This window comes from Carcharodon carcharias, chromosome 12 (assembly GCF_017639515.1).
Source record: "Carcharodon carcharias isolate sCarCar2 chromosome 12, sCarCar2.pri, whole genome shotgun sequence".
NCBI lineage: Eukaryota > Metazoa > Chordata > Chondrichthyes > Lamniformes > Lamnidae > Carcharodon > Carcharodon carcharias.
The window spans coordinates 13,429,134-13,449,482 of record NC_054478.1 but is presented as its reverse complement, the minus strand read 5'-3'; the positions used below and the strand labels follow the sequence as shown (position 1 = coordinate 13,449,482).

At 44.2% G+C, this 20,349-nt stretch overlaps 1 protein-coding gene and 1 non-coding gene across 3 annotated transcripts in view; both read left to right on the top strand.

Moving 5' to 3' along the window:
* Nucleotides 1–16,845, top strand: part of LOC121284857 (ATP-binding cassette sub-family B member 6, mitochondrial-like) — a 219,282-nt gene extending 202,437 nt beyond the window's left edge. For both annotated transcript variants that reach the window (XM_041200687.1, XM_041200686.1), the window contains exons 19-20: nucleotides 1,733–1,801; nucleotides 16,454–16,845. In XM_041200687.1, coding sequence (XP_041056621.1) covers nucleotides 1,733–1,801; nucleotides 16,454–16,601 — 217 coding nt within the window. In that variant the 3' untranslated portion in view covers nucleotides 16,602–16,845. The remainder of the gene's footprint in view (nucleotides 1–1,732; nucleotides 1,802–16,453) is intronic.
* LOC121285371 lies at nucleotides 10,414–10,532 on the top strand. The gene has a single exon (XR_005944656.1). It is a non-coding gene; the product is annotated as a 5S ribosomal RNA (ribosomal RNA).
* Nucleotides 16,846–20,349: the final 3,504 nt, after the last annotated feature.

The following is a 20,349-nucleotide window of genomic DNA, read 5'->3' as shown; positions in this document are numbered from 1 at the left end:
GTTGGCCTCCTTCTGTACTGTAAGATTCACTGAATTCCTAATGATTGGGTAAATTCAGCACTCCCGATAGCTGCACAGGTCAGAGTATCAGCACTGCCATGCTACTTTAACCTGCATTCCCATTGAGTGTGGTTTCCCAGTGGGAGCTTGACACTGCTGGAAATACCCTCGGACCCCACAGTCGCTTAGTTCTCCAGAAACGGACCAAGTTGTCATTTGAATTCTCTTCATGCTATTTTCTTTAATTGATTCTTCATGCCTCTTGCCCTTTGTGTGAAATAGTTCCAATGTATTGTTCTAAATTTTAAATGATACCATCTAGTCCTTGACTTTTTTACTTTTATGAGCAATTTTCCTGGGTCTGTTTTTACCATTATCCCTCTTTCAGTGGATGTTCGGCTCACTGACCTGTTATTTCCTGGCTCGTACAGATGGCCCTTCTTAAGGATTGATGTTACGTTAATTATATTATAATCCTCAAGCATTACTCCTCTTTCTAATGATTCAGTGAAGATAGAGGAAAGGATGAGACCAATTTTGCACGCCATTTTCAAATTCTTTGCTATGAAGCTCTTGTCTTTCATCTCCTCTCCCTGTCTGTGACTACGTTCTATTTCTTTCAGTACTTTCTCTCTCCCCTCCTAAATATTTGGCTTTCTTGCTGTTAAGGCAGCACACATTCTTCTCTCTGAAAGAAGAATTCATTTACTGAAAAAGCAAAATACTGCAGTTGCTGGAAATCTGAAATTAAACAACAGATCTAAAGTCCCGTTGAAAGGTCATAGACCTAAAACATTAACCCTGTTTCTCTCCACCGATGCTGCCAACCTTGCTGAGTATATTCAGCATTCTCTGTTTTTAATTCAGCCACCATATTTGCTATCCTTTGATTGCTTGATATCTTATCACCTTTGGGATCTTTTCCCCACAATTTACTTTTTCTCTTTGAATATGCTTATTGAAATATTTAACTTTTTTTAACATTGCCTGCCATCATAATTTTATTTCTTAGTCCTCATGACCACTTTCTTGACCTCCTTTGTATTATTCGTGGTGCACTGTGCCACTGCAGCTTTACCTTTCATGAACTAGCTCTTTCTGATCCTCATTTCCTCAATTCCTTTCTCTGTTGATTTTTCCGTGTTATCCTTTTGTTCTGTTAGGACAGGCTAACAGGCACCTGTAACCTCAGGTAAATGTCCATTCTCCATCTCTGAAGGTGAGTGCCAAGACCTTTTCTGCCATGGAGGGTCCTTCCTTCTCCGCATTGTCATGCAAAATTGCCCCCCCACCCCCACCCCCCCCCACACACACACACACACACACACACACACACACACACACACAGGCACGCACACACACACACACACACACACACCCCCACCCCCACCCCCGGACAGGGAGAAAATTCTCCCCTTAATGTTGAGGTAAACTCCCTTGGCTGCAAGAAAGTTGAGTTGCTTGGAAACACAAATTAATCTCAGCATTTTCGCGGTTGTTTTAACCTGAGTGAATATTATTTGGCAGTCACCTGACAAGGACTTGACAATTGTTACTGAAAAATAAGTTTTGCCAATAATTAATCGAATTCAGATATGCACTGAATGCAGGCCTGTGTACAGTAAGTGAAGGAAGGAGAGGAGGTGAATGAAGCTTCCTCAAGTCATGCAGTTATCTCCCTGTTTCTTTTCCCAGGAAAAATTTTGAGAATTTTCTTTACTGTTTCCTTCAGGTTGTCGACGGTGATCAATGCAGATCAGATCCTGGTGCTTCAGAATGGAAGGATAGTAGAAAAAGGAAGGTAAGCAGCCCATTTAACAGGGGACTCCCATTCTCATTTAACACCACCGGGCCAGAGAAGGCAATGGCTTTTAAGTATTCTGCTTTTGAAATATGATTCAATACAGCTTCCCCAGGTGGTTAAGGCAAAGACCATACACAAAGAGATCCCCGTGTCAGCCCCCAGCCTGTGCCATTAGCTGATCTCCACTACGATGGATATAGGAGTGCTATATTTGATTGTAGCATTCAAGAATTAAGTAAAGGGATACTGATTGTGTTTCCTCCTCCTGAATTCTAGCCAGAGCCCCCCTCCCACCCCGCCAAAATGGGAAAGTGTGCAGACTGTGGGTGAGGACAGAATTGGGGTGCATTGTGATGCTGCTTCCAGTCAAATAAAAGAAAGACTGACTTGGATTTCTATAGCGCCTTTTGCAACCTTAGAATGTCCCAAACCACTTTGCAGTCAATTAAGATTTTTTAAATGTTGTAATGTGGGAAACGCAGCAACCAATGACCAGATACTCGGTTTTAGTAATGTAGGTTGATGGACAAATATTGATGAGGACACTGGGGAACTCCCCTGCTCTGCTTTGAATAGTGCAATGCAATCTTTTACACCCACATGAGAGGGCAGACAGTGTCCTCCATTTAGTGTCTTATCTGAAAAGCAGCGCCTCTGACAGTGCAGTGCTCCTTCAATATTGCAGTGAGAGTGTCAGCCTAGATCTGGACTGTAACCTGAACCCACAACTTTCAGCGCTGAGCATTGCTATCCACTGAGCCCCGGCTGACGCCAGAGAATTACCATCATATAAATATACGAGTTAGGAGCCGGAATAAGCTGCTTGGCACTTCGAGCCTGCTCTGCCACTCAATACGATCATGGTTTATCTGACTGTAACCTCCCACCTAACCCCAATAACCTTTCACCCCGTTGTATATCCAGAATCTATCTACCTCTGCCTTGAAAACATTTTAGGACTCTGCTTCCACTGCCTTATGAGGGAGTTCCAAAGACTCGTTATCCTCTGACAGAAGAAATTTCTTCTCATCTCTTTCTTAAATTGGTGACCTCCCTTATTTTTTAACAGTGACCCCTAGTCCTAGATTCTCCCACAAGAGGAAACATCTTCTCCACATCCATCCTGTCAAGGTCCCTCAGGATCTTATATGTTTCAATCAAGTCTCCTCTTACTCTTCTAAACTCCAGCAGATACAAGCCTAGCCTGTCCACTCTTTCCTCATGAGATAACCCACCTAATCCTGGTATTAGTTTAGTAAACCTTCTCTGACCTGCTTCTGATGCATTTACGTCCTTCCATATATAAGGAAACCAATACTATACCAAAACTGTAATGAAACCCCCACTATCAACATCCTGGGGGTTACCATTGACCAAAAACTGAACTGGACCAGCCATATAAATACTGTGGTTATAAGAGCAAGCCAGAGGCTTTGAATTCTGCGGAGAGTAACTCACCTTCTGGCTCCACCAACCACAAGTCAGGAGCGTGATGGAATACTCTCCAGTTGCCTGGATGAGTGCAACGCCAACAAAACACAAGAAGCTCAACACCATCCAGGACAAAGCAGCCCACTTGATTGGCACCCCATCCACAACGTTCGCTCCCCCCGCCAGCGATGCGCAGTCGAAGCAGTGTGTACCATCTACAAAAGGCACTGCAGCAACTCTTCAAGGCTCCTTTGACAGCACCTTCCAAACCCATGACCTTTTCCACCTAGAAGGACAAGGGCAGCATATGCATGGGATCACCACTACCTTCCAGTTCCCCTCCAAGTTGCACACCATCCTGAATTGGAAATATATCGCCCTTCCTTCACTGTTGCTGGGCCACAATCCTGGAACTCCTAACCTATCAGCACTTTGGGTGTTCCTACATCACATGAACTGCAGCAGTTCAAGAAGGCAGCTCATCACCATCTTCTCAAGGGCAATTAGGAATAGGCAATAAATGTTGGCCTAGCCAGTGATGCTCACATCCCATGAAAGGATAATATAAAAGGGATAGCGGTGAAATTTCCACCTTCTGATCATCTCTGATCACTGGGCACTGGCCATAATCTTTCAATCTTCCCTAGGCTCGGGGATGGTGCCGGAGGACTGGAGAATTGCAAACATTAAGACATTGTTCAAAAAAGGTTGTAAGGATAAGCCCAGCAATTACAGACCAGTCAGTTTGACTTCAATAGTGGGCAAGACTCTAGAAACAATTATTCGGGATAGAATTAATTGTCACATGGAAAAATATGGGTTGATAAGGAAGAGCGAGCATGGATCTCTAAAGGGGGAAATGGTGTTTAACTAACTCGTTGGAGATTTTGAAGAGATAACAGAAAAGCTCGATGCGGGTAATGCTGTTGATGTGGTGTACATGGACTTTCAAAAGGCATTTGACACAGTGCCACACAACAGACTTGTGAGAAAAGTTATTGCTCATGGAGTAAAAGGGGCAGTAGCAATGTGGATACAAAATTGGCTACAAAATAGGAAGCAGAGAGTAATGCTCAATGGATATTTTTCAGGCTGGAGGAAGGTTTGTAGTGGAGCTCCCCAGGGGTTGGTATTGGGACCCTTGCTTTTCTTGATATATATTCATGATTTAGATCTTGGTGTGCAGGGGACAATTTCAAAGTTTGAGGATGATATGAAGCTTGGGAGTGTTGTAAACTGCGAAGAGGACAGTGTGGAACTTTAAGAGGACATAGTTGAGTTGGTGGAGTGGGCTTATAGGTGGCAGATGAAGTTCAATGCGAAGAAGTGTGAGGTGATGCATTTTGGTAGGAAGAATGTGGACAGACATTAAATAATGGGTGAAATTTTGAAGTGGGTGCAGGAGCAGAGGGACCTGTGTGTATATGTGCATAGACCATTGAAGGTGGCAGGACAGTTGGAGAGAGCAGTTAATAAAGCATATAGCATCCTGGGGCATAGAATACAAGAGCAGGAAGGTTATGCTGAATTTATATGACGCTCGTTAGACCTCAGCTGGAATATTGTGTACAGTTCTGGGCGCCACATTATAGGAAGGATGTGAACACATTGGGGAGAATGCAGAAGAGGTTTACAAGAATGGTTCCAGGGATGAGAGACTTCAGTTACAAAGATAGATTGGAGGGAATGGGACTGTTCTCCTTGGAGAGAAGGTTAAGGGGAGATTTGATAGAGGTGTTCAAAATCATGATGGGACTGGACAGAATAGATAGGGAGAAGCTGTTCCCGCTCGTAAAAGGATCAAGAACGAGAGGGCACAGATTTAAAGTGAGTTGCAAACGAAGCAAATGTGATGTGAGAAAAAGCTTTTCTGGTCTGGAATGCACTGCCTGGTAGTTTGGTGGAAGCAGGTTCAATCGAGGCATTCAAGAGGACATTGGATGATTATTTGAACAGAAACAATGTGCAGGGTTATGGGGGAAAGGCAGGACTATGGCACTAGGTCACAATGCTCATTTGGAGAGCCGGTGCAGACACGATGGGCCGAATGGCCTCCTGTGACGTTAAAATTCAGTGATTCTACCCAGTGCCCCTAAAGAGGAGCTGTGCAAACTTTGGGAGAGGGCAAGATCGAGTTGCCCTATGAAGCTTTTTATGATCAAATAGCATGCCAGGACTTGCAATCAAGCCTCATATCTGATTAGCAGCCATTTGTCTATGATACCAGAGGACACCAATGAAACTGACCTCAATCAGGAGAGGTGAAAGTGAGGAGAAAGAAAAGATCAGCGATTGTACCCAAATGTTGTGCAACTTCAGTAGATGGTGAGATGCTTGGATTGTTTTCAGATACACAAACTACTGAAAGTAGAAGGGCAGGTTAATAAGGCCATAATAATGGCAACCAAACATTAGGATGTATTCCTAGAGGCCTGGAATTAAAAAGCGAGGAAGTCTTGTTAAATTTGTATAGAACCTTGGTTAAGTCACGTCTGCAGTACTATGAACAGTTCCAGTCTCTGGTGAAGGTGTAAACATGAATTTACAAGGGTGATACCTGAACTGAGAGGTTATATCTATCAGCAAAAGATGAATAGGCTGGGGCTATTTTCTCTAGAAAAGATAAAGAGTGAGGGTGACATGACCAAGGCTTTTATAATAATGGAGTTTATTAGATAGACAGAAAGAAGATGTTTCCACTTGTAGGGGATTCAAAAACCAGCAGCCATAAATATAAGATAGTCCCTAATAAATCCTATAGAGAATTCATAAGAAACTTCTTTACCCAGTCAGTGAGTGGTGAGATTATGGAAATCTCTGCCACAAGGAATAGTAAAGGCGAATTGCATTGGTGCATTTAAGGCCAAGATAGATAAGCACATGAGGGAGAAAGGAATAGAAGGATATGTTGAAGAGGTTAGATGAAAGGGTGTGAGCGGAGGTTCTTGTGGACTATTAATGTCTGTGTAGACCACTTGGGCTGAGTGGCCTGTTTCTATGCTGTAGACTTGATGTAACTCCTTCGAGCAGAGAAGATTATGGGGAGATTTAGTCTAGGAAGAGTGTCCTGCAGTCAGCATCGCGGTGAAGCATGGTCACCCCACAGCTTACGGATGTGCAGACAGAGAGACAATAAGTGACCATTAGTCAGAAGAAAGGTGTCAGGAAATCCCCAGGGTGCATCTCGCTCGAGAACCATTTTTCTGTGTTGGAAAATGATGAGAGTGATAGTTCCTCTGGGGAGTGCAGCCACGCTCATGGCACTGTGAATGGCTCAGCTGCACTGGGGAGGAAAAAATGGGGAAGAGCAATAGTGGTGGGAGACTCGATATTAAGGACAACAGAGAGGCGTTTCTTTGGCCGTAGACATGATGCCAGGATGGTATATTGCCCCCCTGGTGCCAGGGTCAAGGATGTCACTGAATGGCTGCAGGCATTTTAAAGGGGGAGAGCAAACAGATTGAGATCATGGTTCATATTGGTACCAATGACATAGGTAGAAAGAGGGATGAGGTCCTGCAATCAGAATTTAGGGAGCTAGGAACCAAATTAAAAAACAGGACCTCAAAGGTAATAATCTCTGGATTACTTCCAGTGCTACGCACTAGTGTGTATAGAAATAGGAGGTTAGTCCAGATGAATGCGTGACTAGAGAGATGGTGCAGGAGAGAGGGTTTTAGATTTCTGGGACATCGGGATCGTTTCTTGGGGCAGTAGATCTGTACAAAGCGGACGGGCTGCACCTGAACCGGAATGGGACCAATATGTTTGTGGGGACGTTTGCTAGTGCTGTTGGGGAGGGTTTAAACTAACTTGGAAGGGGGATGGGATCCAGAGAGGAGTTCAACAAGGGGAGATACATAGCCAAAATTAGAAGAGAGAGCAAATGAGCCTGGAAGGCATAGAAATTAAAGGCCAGTTAAGGCATAAGGGAGTTTGGCAAGGTTGGATGGTATTTATTTTAATGCGAGGAGTCTGACGAATAAGGCAGATGAGTTAAGGGCACAAATTAACACATGAAGTATGATGTCACTGCTGTCACAGAGACATGGTTGAGAGAGAGGCAGCTGGATTGGCAGCTCAATATTCCAGGATATAGGGTCTTCAGGCGAGACAGGGAAGGAGGAAAAAGAGGATGGAGTATCACAATATTGATCAAGAAATCCATTATAGCAGTAAGGAAGGATGACATCTTAGAAGGCTCCTCAAATGAAGCCGTAGGAGTAGAACCTAAAAACAAAAAAAGAGCAATCACATTGCTGGGAGTGTACTATAGGCCCCCAAATGGTCAGAGAGAAATAGAAGAGCAGATATGTGGGCAAATTTCAGAGACGTGTAAAAATAATAGGGTAGTAATAGTGGGGGATTTCAACTTCCCCAACATTTACTGGGTTAGACATAGTGTGATAGGTTTATGGGAGAGGAATTCTTTTTAAAGCTTTTTAAACCAGTACGTAGAAGGTCCTACAAGAGAGGTCCTGGACTTAATTTTAGGAAATGAAGCCAGGCAAGTGTTGGAGGTATCAGTGGGGGAGCATTTTGCAGATAGTGATCATAGCTCTGTTAGATTCAAGCTTGTTATGGAAAAGGACAAGGATGGACCAGAAATCAGAGTTCTAAATTGGGGGAAGGCCGATTTTAATAAGATCAGATATGATTTGGACAGAGTGGACTGGGAACAGCTACTTTTAGGTAAATCTGCGTCAGAGCAGTGGGACTCATTCAAGAAGGAAATAGGGAGAGTTCAGCGCCAACATATTCCAGTAAAGATAAAGAGTGGGACCAACAAATCCAGGGAACCCTGGATGTCGAGGGATATACAAGATTGAATAAAGAGAAAAAGGGAAGCTTATGGCAAGTACCGAGGGCTCAAAACAGCGGAAGCCCTAGAGGAGTATAGAATGTGTAGGGGGGTACTTAAGAAGGAAATTAGAGCAAAAAGGGGCATGAAGAAACATTGGCAGGTAAAATAAAGGAAAATACAAAGTTATTTTGCAAGCACATTAAGAGTAAGAAAGAGTAGGGCCCATTAAGGGCCATAGTGGTAATTTGTGTGTGGAGCCAGAAGACGTAGGTAGGGTTCTAAATGAACACTGTGTGTCGGTGTTCACAAGTGAGAGGAACGAAGTGGGTATGGAAATCAGGCAGAAGGACTGTGATATAATTAAAGAAATTAGCATAGAAAGGGAGGAGGTGCTAAGTGGTCTGGTAGGCTTAAAAGTAGATAAATCTCCAGGCCCGGATGAAATGTGTCCCAGGCTGTTGAGTGAGGCAATGGAGGAGATAGCAGGGGCGCTGGCAATAATTTTCAATACCTCTCTGGCCACAGGAGAGGTGCCAGAGGACTGGTGGACAGCCAATGTGCTACCATTATTCAAGAAGGAAGGAAGGGATAAACCAGGGAACTACAGGCCAGTTAGTCTAACCTCAGTGGTGGGAAAACTGTTGGAAGCAATTCTGAGGGACAGAATTAATCTACACTTGGGGAGTCAGGGATTAATCAAGGACAGTCAGCATGGGTTTGTTAAGGGGAGGTCATGTCTGACCAATTTGACTGAATTTATCAAAGAGGTGACCAGGTGTGTAGATGAAGGCAATGCATTTGACGAAGTCTACTTGGACTTCAGCAGGGCTTTTGATAAGGTCCCACATGGGAGACTGATAACAAAGGTAAGAGCCAATGGGATCCAAGGCAATTTGGCAAATTGGGTCCACAATTGGCTGAGTGGCAGAAAGCAGAGGGTGATAGTCGAGGTGTGTTTTTGTGACTGGATGCCTGTGTCCAGTGGGGTTCCACAGGGATCGGTGTTGGGTCCCTTGCTGTTTGTGGTATATATAAACCATTTAGACTTGAATTTAGGAGGCTTGATCCGTAAGTTCGCGGATGATATGAAAATTGGTGGGATGGTAAATAGTGAGGAGGATAGCCTTAGATTACAGGAGGATATAGACGGGCTGGTTAGTGGCAAGTGGAATTTATTCCAGCTAAGTGTGAGGTGATGCACTTGGGCAGGACAAATAAGGCACGGGAATACACGATGAATGGTAGGACCCTGGGAAATACCAAGGATCAGAGGGACCTTGGTGTACATGTCCACCAATCCCTTAAGGTAGCGGGACAGGTAGATAAGGTGGTTAAGAAGCCATATGGGATACTCGCCTTTATTAGCCGAGGCATAGAATATAAGAGCAGGGAGGTTATGCTGGAACTGTATAAAATGCTGGTTAGGCCACAGCTAGAGTATTGCGTGCAGTTCTGGAATCCTCATTATAGGAAGGATGTGATTGCACCAGAGAGAGTGCAGAGGAGATTTACCAGGTTGTTGTCTGGGCTGGAGAGTTTTATTTATATGGAGAGATTGGATAGACTGGGGTTACTTTCCCTGGAGCAGAGGAGATTGAGGGGGGACATTATTGAGGTGTATAAAATTATGAGGGGCATAGATAGGGTAGACAGGAAGATTCTTTTTCCCTTGGTGGAGGGATTAATAACCAGTGGGCATAGATTTAAGGTAAGGGGCAGGAGGTTTAGAGGGGATGTGAGGAAGAATTTTTTCACCCAGTGGGTGGTGAGAATCTGAAACTTGCTGCCTGAAAGGGTGGTGGAGGCAGAAAACCTTATAACATTTAAGAAGTATTTGGATGTGCACTTGCGATGCCAGGGCATACAAGGCTATAGGCCTAGTGCTGGAAAATGGGACAAGAATAGTTAGGTACTTGTTTGACCGGTGCAGACTCAATGGGCCGAAGGGCCTTTTCCTGTGCTGACGGCCTCTCTGACCCTATGATTTAATAGAGGTGCTCAAAATTATGAGACTTTGATAGAGTAAAAGGGGAGAAACTTTTTCCACTGGTAATAGGGTCAGTAACCAGAGATCACAAATTGAAGGTAATTAGCAAAAGAACCAGAGGGAGGAGCTGAGGAGAATTTTTTTATGCTTCTCATTCTTAGTGGCCTGAAATGCATTTCCTGAAAGGGCAGTCGAAGCATATTCAATAGTAACATTCAAAAGGGAATTGAGTAAATATATGTCAAGGAAAAATTTGCAGGACTATGGGGAAAGAGCAGGGGGAGTGAAACCAGTTGGATAGCTTCTTCGAAGGACTGGCCAGGTGTGATGGACCTAATGACCTCTATTCTGTGCTGCATTTTAATCAGTCCACCATTGCCTTTTCGGGCCTACGGCCATACTAGTCTGAAAATGCCCGATCTCGTCTGATCTCGGAAGCTAAGCAGACTCAGGCCTGGTTAGTACTTGGATGGGAGACCGCCTGGGAATACCAGGTGCAGTAGGCTTTACCTGAAAGATTATTGCCTTTTCGGACTGGCTGAACACATCCACCCCCGAGTCCCAGTGCGGTTTCAGAACTGGACGGTCTACAATTGACGTGATCGTCTCAGTCCGGCAGCTGCAAGAGAAATGCCATTAACAAAGGGAACCAGTATATATTGTTTTCATCAATCTCACCAAGGCATTCGACCATGCGAGCAGAGGCGGCCTATTTAAACTGCTGGAGATAATTGGCTGCCTGCCAAAGCTGCTCAGTGCCATCTCCTCTTTCTATGACAACGTGATGGGTAAGGTCAGCTATGATGGAGCAACACCAGAATCTTTTGAAATTCGCAGTGGGGTCAAACAAGATTATGTTCTGGCTTTGGCACTCTTTGGCATATTCTTCTCTGCTGATGTCATAAGCCTTCAGGTCATGTACAGAATGTGTCTACATACACACCAGAACTGACGGAAAGCTGCTCGTCCTTGCTCGCCCGAGATCCGAGACAGTTGCACCAAGTCCTCATCAGAGATTTCCTCAACCCTGATGATGCCGCACTAGCATTCAAGGAACACCTTCAGCGGCAAATGGGCAAACTCTCACACCTGTAAAAGAGTTTGGTTTGACCATCAGCATCAACGCCAGGATGTTGTCTTACCGCCATCTCTCAGCATTGACAATGTGGCGCTAGCTTCATTTATCTAGGTTCCACAACCACAAGCAATCTGTCATTCGATGCTGAAATCAGCACACACATTGCAAAAGCTGCAGCTGTTCTGCCCAACCTGAGCAAGAGATTGTGGAACAACAGCAACCTGACGGAGAGCACCAAATTGTGAGTCTACCAAGCCTGGGTCCTCAGCGCACTGCTCTGTAGTGCTGAGATCTGGACAGCATGTGCTAGGCAGGAGAAAAAGCTGAACGGTTTCTATCTTCACTGTTTCGGACATATCCTTGGCATGGCATCTCTTGGCAGGACATGGTCACCAAACAGAAGTTCTGGAGCATGCTAATTCCATCAGTTTACACTCATTGCTAAGCCAACAATGTCTGCACTGGCTCGACCACCTTCAAGGGATGGATGACGACAGTATACCCAAAAACCTTTTGTATAGTGAACTGCCCACTAGGTCATGATCTCCTGGGAATCCATACCTCCTCTACAACCACAAGCAAGTTATGAAAATAACAGGCATTGATACTGACGATTGGAAGGCAGTGGCTGATGGCTGTGACCTTTGGAGGCTGACTGTTTGGAAGGGCATTGGAAGAGCCGGGCAGAAACAAAAAAGCTCAGCTGACTGAGAAAAGGGCCCAAGGAAGAGTCCAACAATTCATGAACCTTCTGAGCCCATTGTCTTCCTCTGCAGCAAATGCAGCAGAGACTGCCATGCCAAAGTGGAGCTCCTGAGCCACACCAGGTGATACTCAAAACAGAGTTAACCACCACGGGGTGAACTGTCGTCTGACGAGATGGAAGGCTGCAACTCCATCATTAGCCCCTGTGCTTCCCCTGCCGAAGATCATAAGCTCTGTAATTCTCTGTCCTGAACCTCTCTGCCTCTTTACCTCTCCTTCCTCCTTTAAGACACTTCTTAAAACTGAACTCTCCTCTTCCTTAATATTCCCTTAACGTGGTTCAGTGTCAAATTTTGTTTAACAATGCCCTCATGAAGCACCTTGATATGTTTTACTACTTTAGAGACACTGTATAAATACAAGTTACTGCTTTTGTATGATTCTAACCTGGTGACTTGATTAAGAGGGCTCAAGTCATTAGCATTTAGAGTCTGTGAATCCTGTTGCTAATTTTAGCCGCTTACCCAAACCAGGATATGTTTATGTTGTAACCAGTTTGGTCAGACAGGTCAGTAATGGGGGTTAGGTGTGTCTTTGGGATGCTCATACTGCAGGGTAAACCCTAGCATTCCACCTTGTGTTTCCCACTACCTACTCTGGGATAAATGTAGCTAGTGGACTCTGCTAGCTGAAAACACATTCATGCTTTGGGAGCGATACTTAGAGGAGGGACAGAGGCCTGGATTTTCGCCCTTAAGTCGGGTGCCAGAGTTTGGAGAATTCCTGTTCCGCAAACCTAACTTTTAAAAATAGCTGCCTGGTGTGTAATTATGGTTTTATGTAATGTGCAGTATACCTTTAAGAAGGATGTTACAAAGGAAGATCACATGATCTTATGTCACCAATAGAGTAGCAGCGCAGGCTACCTCTGTAGTCAGTGGTCTGTAGTTAGTAGTCAGCAATGTGGAGATAGGGTTTGATGTGAAAGCACACAAACGTAGCTGCTGAGTACCTTTGTAAATAAACAAAATGTGTTCCACCTAAGAAGTGTCTGCTGATCCACTCTGTCTATTATATCAACTCAGCCATCCCACAACGGGCATGCAACCAGGATCCATAAGCCCAACAAGCTGGTGACCAGGATCCAACACCTGGCTGTCAGATTTTCAGTCCCCAGAAGTACTGAAGAGGATGGCAGGTGCAGAGGTGGTCTGGTTGGAAAGCCTGCCTCGGGGTATCAGCGCTGAGTCCAAAATTTTAGAAAGAGGAATAAAACACAAAACATCCTTCAAGCCCTCACTCTTCCCCCCTCCCACACACTCCCCATGCCAAACAAATTTTTAAAAAACAGTATCCACCATGGGCAGACCTCAGGACCCATGCAGAGAAGAGATAAAATAAAATTCTATAGAATAAAGTTCTGTGTCCTTTGTAGACTTCACTATATTGAAAAAAACACTTTCATTCATAAAAACCCATTTACTACATTTACGTTCTTTCAACTACATAAAGCCGTATAACAACAACCATTGGAATTCATAGTCCCACTTCAAAGAATCTATAACCACTTGTAGCTGTTAATCAAAATATAAAATCGCAGGCACCCTACCGTGATACTGTATGGTTGAGAAACCAGTTATTCAGCCGTAATCCTATAAAAGAAGGCATTTGTCAACAGACAGAGTGAAATAGCAAGCAATGATTTTTTTTCACTCCAGACATTTTTCTTAACAGACTTATAGAGCAGGACTTCTTAAATGCCTTGAAAGTTCCCTTTGACTGGTGCTTCTGACAGTTCCTCTTGACACTTTTGACAGGCTGTCTTGACAGGTGCTCTAGGCACTCTTGACAGTAGCAATGAGCTTGACAGTTAATGAATGGGTTTATGCACTTTTTACGCACATTTACACCACTTTTAACAATTCCAACATGTACCTCAACTCCTCCAAAAGGCACCATACCTCCCCCAAAGGTGTCCGGGACCATAGAACCATTTCCAAAGGGGTGCCTTACCCCTCCAAAGGGAAACCCTGGCTCTCCCACTGAATCCACAAATTTCAGACCAGCTCTTACCAGGTCTAATCTGCACACTTCAGGTTTCATACTCCTGGGGGCTACCAAAATCCAACGCGAGCGGAGGAAGCTGATGGTTTAAATGGCCAGCTCCTCCGTGAACTGCGTATGTGCAAAATGTGAACTGTCCCCATTCCCACCATCAGGAAAATGGGAAGTACCATGTTTGCGATTTTTGGGCTCTTGCACCATTTTTGCCATGAAAATCCAGGCCCAAGAGTTGAATCCTGACTCATTGTTTCTTGCAGTTATGCTGCTTAGGCAACAGAGTGAAATTCTACAAGAAGTAAGTTAGCTGGGATACAGTTTCACTGAGGAGACTTGTGGCACTCTTATTAAAGATTCACTTATTATCTCCCAATACAGGACTTGCAGCATCTGAGAACCATATAAGTCAAATTCATTCCTATCAGAGTTCCGTACCTGCGGCAAAGCTAGATTTATCTTCCTCTCCCTTTCCCTTCACCATCAGAAAACAAAGTCCATTAGTCCAGCACTGCTGTTGTGAACCTATTCCCTACCCTGAAATAGCCCAGAAAGAGGCTGTACCCTCCTCACACAGTTAATGAAGTTTTAATTCCTGTCTGAAATTCTTCAGCTCTTTATCTTTGCTGAAAGGTTTTAATGAACTTTACATTTCCTGCTTCCTTCAAAGGCCTGCCTGTTCCCTGAAATTGAGGATTTAGTTTCTTCCTGTCCCAGGCCATGTTTCATCAGACAGATTGTTAGCCTTCCCTTTGCCACAGTTAATGGGCTCAGTGTTTACTTTAGCACACGGTGCAGAAAGTAAACTTCACACTTGGGTTAGTGCTATTCACAGGTTGACTGAAACTTCACAACCTCCCATTGCCTCCAAGCCTGAAAACAAAGCCCCCTCAGAGCTCTACTTCCTCTTGGGAATTAAACATACTCTGCATATCTCTTCTCTTGTCCACACTCTCTGTCTTTCTCCCTCTCTATCTCTCTCTGTCTTACTGCATCTCCCTCACTCCTCTGGAGCTCAACCTCCTGTTTGTGGTTTTCGCTTTAATCCAAAGTACCAATTCGGACATCACTCCTGTCTGTTCCCGATCTTGAAGCTGATTGTACCTTTCAGAAATTGGAAATTGTACTTCCCACAGTATCAAATTTAGAATTACACTGTAGTTTGGAATTCGGTCAGTTTCAGTTGAGCTAATTCTGGGTGACCCTGTGCTAGTGGTGGGGCTCCAGGTACAGGATTTCCCTGGCCCCAGACAGCAGGCTGGAAAGCAAGAGGATTTTGCAGGTGGGGGGGGGGGGAATGGTGAAATAGTGGAGAGCCGTATTGGAAAGGCTCCCCAACACATTCCCACGGCCAGGGAAGTTTCCATTTGGTCCCGACATAGGGGTCCCAAAACCCATGGTAAAATTCAACTCTGGGACTCTCACTATCATGGAGTTTGAACCCAAGGTCTATATTATTTCCATTACTATAAATCCATTGCCCCTTGTCAGGAGCTTGCAACACATTGATCAGAGTTCTGATTAAAGGTCACAGAGCTGAAACATTAGCTCTGTTGCCAGATGCTGTCTGAGCTGCTGAGTATTTCCAGCATTTTATGTTATTTCAGATTTCCAGCATCTGCAATCTTTTACTTTTGTGTTACAATTGAATAGTTTTCACAGCCCTGTTTTCATGGTAAACCCTGCAGAATTGGTTGGTCGCAGCTGCTCAGTCAGAAATAGTTCCCTGGATAATAGTTCTCCTCCCTGCCCATTGTGCAGGGCGATGAATGGGGACTCAGTCTTACAACCAATGAATTACTTTCAAAGTCACTGTTGTAATATAGGAAATGCGGCAGCCAATTAGTGCACAGCGAGGTCCCACAAACAGCAATGTGGTAATGACCAGATCATCTGTTTTTTAGTGTGTTAGTTGAGGGGTAAATATTGGCAGGAACACCAGGGAGAAATCCTCGACCCCTGAGTAGTACCATATATCGCACCTGAGAGAGCAGATGGGGTCTTAGGTTAATACGTCATCTGAAAGACGGTACCTCTGACAGTACAGCACTCCCTAGTACCCCACTGGATTTTGTGTTCATGTCTCTGGAGTAGGACTTGAACCCACGATCTTCTGAGGTGAGTGCTACCCAAACAACCATGGCTGGCAACATTCAATTGATTGTGTACCATATACAAGCCAAGCCTCCTTCAATAACACCTTCCAAACCCGTGACCTTGATCGCCCAGAAGGACAAGGGCGAGAGACAGACTGTAACTACGGATATCTGGCTCCATGTTTCAAATGCCATTGTTAGGAAACGCCACCACCTGGAAAGTTCCCCTCTAAACCACAAACCGTCCTGACTTGGAACTATATTGCCGTTTCTTCACTGTCGCCAGGTCAAAATCATAGAACTCCCTGATAGCATTGTGAGTGTACCTACTGCAGTGGTTCAAGAAGGCGGCTCATGACTACCTTCTCAAGAGCAATTAGGGATGGGCAAGAAATGCTAACCTTACCAGTGGCATTCAGTTCCCATGACAGGATTTTAAAAATGTTGTAACAGTCAATTTCCTGATCATATGTTTTTAATTTCCTTTCAGGCACGATGTGTTGCTTGCTAAAGGTGGTGCTTATGCTGAGATGTGGATGAAACAGCAACAAGCTGAGTCGACTGAATCAGCATCTGACACAGAAACCAAAGACAAGAGCACTGAGAAACTGCAGCCACCCAGCAACAGGAAGATCTGAAGGCATTGGACTAAGCACCTGACCAGTGGTTATTTCACCACATGAAACCATCAGTTTATTGAGCATGCTTGGCTAGCGTAGTGTGCCACACGATTGTTTTCATGTTGAAAATAGTGGTATTTGAACATGGAGCCAGATTCCCGTAGGTACAGAGTTTCTGATAATCCATGATGGGAAAGATCTCATCGATTTTTCTTAGTTTTACACCTGTCAGAAAAATTTAAGTGATAGCCAAGTTCCTAAACTTACTACTGCATTTCTTTGTGTATCAACAGGCACAAATCTCCATGTGCCTTGTGATGAGGGCCCTTTGGTGAGCTTTTAATTCAGGCAGAAACCCATACAGAAAATTTACATATAGATATAGAATCATTAGCCAAGCTTGGAAAGTGACAGGAGAATGAGAAGAATGGGCCAAAGAGCCATCTTCAACCATGTAATTATAATTGCAAATCTTTACCAAAGCTCCCTTAGTGTGTGTCTCCCTTGGTCTCTGTCACCTCAGCATCTACCTCTTGTGATTCTATCCTTGGTACGTTCTGAGTTAGCTGATCTCAGCCTGGCTATTGGTGAGAGGAAATATATTACAGTCACCTCATCGCTCCTGAGCTAGGTGGCAGAGATTTGACAAAGGTCTCTGCCTTTGATTACCATCCTTTAATGCTTCCCAGCAAGTGCATGCATGCAGGCACCAGAGGAGGACCAGATCAGGCTCTTCTGTGGTGACTGCACTATTGAACTGACATTAATTGAGTAGCCTCATAGCTGAGGAACAGTCTCTTGAATACCAGCAGAGCCTGTAACCCAGCAAGAGTTTCAGCCTTTACAAGAGGAAAGGAAATTTCAGGTGCAGAGAACAAACTATTAGTAATTGGGACAGAATCCGTGGGTTAGAAGTATAGTTGGGGCGGTAGCTTTAAATGACAGCATTGTATTGACCGGCTGTTACACTCCCAGCCTGCCGTTCCCTTTTGTTTGAAGTTAACGGGACTGAATATCAGGCAGGGGGTATAATGATCAGCAGATGGGATACCACCTGTTTAGTACTATAACCCAAACCAAATGTCTGCCCTGCATATCTGTCATTGTAACTAAATCTTCAGTTACCAACCCCTAGCACAAGTGTCTCTGTCACAGGCTTTTTTGTAAGCTTATGAAGGCCTAGAGCTATTTACCTATACAAACAGTGGACCTGGCACATCCAAATTAAGGGTCACACACCGCCAAAGTCCTGGTGAAGCTGTTTCTACTCCTGTTCACATTTCTCAGCCTGCTAGATTTGTCCTGTGTCTAATTTGTCTAAAGGCTAGAAAAGCCCGTTCTCATTGGTGGATAGATCCACCTGTAGCTTGGCTTAGGGGAGCTATTGTATAGGAATTTAGTCATGCAGTTCATGGGTCATCCATTTGCATTGTCATTGTTTAGATGTGACCAGCAGGACTCCATGGTGCATGACTACAAGCCCCACTGGGAGGCACCTGCAGAAGACCATCCAGTATCCTGAAAGTCACTGGGAGGCTACTATTCTTCCCTACCTACCAATTTAACTTTATAAGGATATTGGTTCCTCTGGAATGCCCACACACCCCCGATCTCTCTGAGAAATTGATGTTTTCAGCTTAAAATAGGGACTTAAAGGTTTGCAGTGAAGCTTGATCAGTGAACCAGTTAGAGAGACCACAGCGCCTTTTGGGTCCCATGGACAGAATCTGACAGTAACAGCGGCAGCATTATAGAAAAGAAAAAGTCTCATTTCTATAACACACCTTTTACCACCTCCCGATGTCTTAAAGCGCCTTACAGCCAATTAACTACTTTTGAAGGGTGGCCCGTGTTGTAGTGCGGAAACAGCCAACTAACAGACAGCCAGCTCCCACAAATAGTAAGGAGGTGTGGATTACATTATAATGATGTTGGGTGAAGGATAAATATTGTCCAGGACACCATGGAAACACTCCAGTCTTTTACAACCACCTGAGAAGGCAGATGGAGCCTATCGCTCTAAAGTCCCTTCAAAAGATGGCACTTCCTGCAGTGCAGTACCCCTTCAGTACTGCATTGTACTGTTATCTGGATTTTTTTTTTTTACTCATTGAGCATCGCTGGCTAGACCAGTGTTTATTGCATATTTCTAATTGCCTTTGAGAAGGTGGTGGTGAGCTGCCTTCTTGAACCGCTGCAGTCCCTGTAGTGTAGGTACACCCACGGTGCTGTTAGGGAGGGAGTTCCAGGATTGTGACCCAGCGACAGTGAAGGAATGACGATATATTTCCAAGTCAGGATGGTGACCGACTTGGAGGGGAACTTTCAGGCGGTGGTGTTCCCATCTATCTGCTGCCCTTGCCCTTCTAGATGGTAGTGATGGTGGGACAAGGATGGCGGATGTGCTCCAGTTTAAAGAGCGGGGCTTGAACCCACAACTTCCTAATCAAGAGGTGAGAGTTCTGCCTACTTAGCCAAGGCTGACACACAAGTACACAGGGCTGCAGAAACCTGAGGCCCAAGTGCCTCAATGGTACAAAACATGCAATGCCTGAGCTCACAGAACACAGAAAGACAATTTAACAACTTAAAGTTGAAACACTACTGAAGAGAGCAAGAAACTTGAAGATGAAGAAAGTGGCAGAGGCCACAGAGTGTAAGCTGCAATGGCTGTTGTGGATTTGTGAGAAAATATAATGGAGAGGAAAAAGGTGATAAATTAATATTTCTTGTCTACTTCCCATGTCATTGTTACTTTGAATATCCTCAACAGCAGGTCTCTGGCATCAAAAATTCCAAAGATTTGCAACCATCTGAAGAAATTTCTTTTCATCTCAGTCCTAAAAGACCAACCCCTTATCCTGAAACGATGTCCTTTAATTCGAGACTGTCTGGCCAGGAGAACCAGCCACTCAGCTGGTAGCCATTCTACTTCATTTTAGCCCAGTGTGTTGCTGAGTAAGAGTTAAACCCAATGTTCTATTGTGTCTTACTGAGTAAAGAACACCTCTTCCCCGTTGTGGCTCCAATATAACGGACTGAATCCTCCGAAATAGTTGAGAGCCAGCCTCCTATGGTACACGAAATAACATTGAAACACAATCTCGTTTAGAAAAATATGAAGAGGATCTAAGTCTTTGTCTTGTGGGGCCATTTCTTCTGCCAGTATAATAACCACTCACTTTCCTAGTATTGGGCAGAGTGATGTACTTTAACTCTGACATATTGGCTCTGAACAAAGAAAGATTTACAGGTTGCATTTATATAGCTCCATTGATGTAGTAAAAATGTCCCAAGGCACTTAAGCCATATAAAGAGATATTAGGACAGGTGACCAAAGGATCAAAGAGGTATGTTTTTAATAGAGTGATTTAGTGGGGGAGAGAGAGGGGGGAGAGATTTAGATAGGGATCCTAAAGCTTTGGGCCTAGGTAGCTGAAGGCACGGCTGCCAATGTAGGTGTGCAAGAAGCCAGAATTTGGAGAATCCCTGAGGTCTGTAAGGCTGAGGGTGTCTAGTTATATCCAAAAATGTTTCACATATATTGAATTGCTTTGGTGCAGAAACTTCCTCTGTACACAAACATATCATTTAGAAATAACCCTCAGATAAAGATCCCATTGTATTTGTGGTGAAGAATTCAAGCTAAATGAAATAATCCAGTAGAAATTAGACATCAGCTGCACTGACAACACAAATATCTCTCTAACTCTACCGTGTACATAAGGTGACTTGTTTCATTGGGAGACATAAAAAGGAAGATATA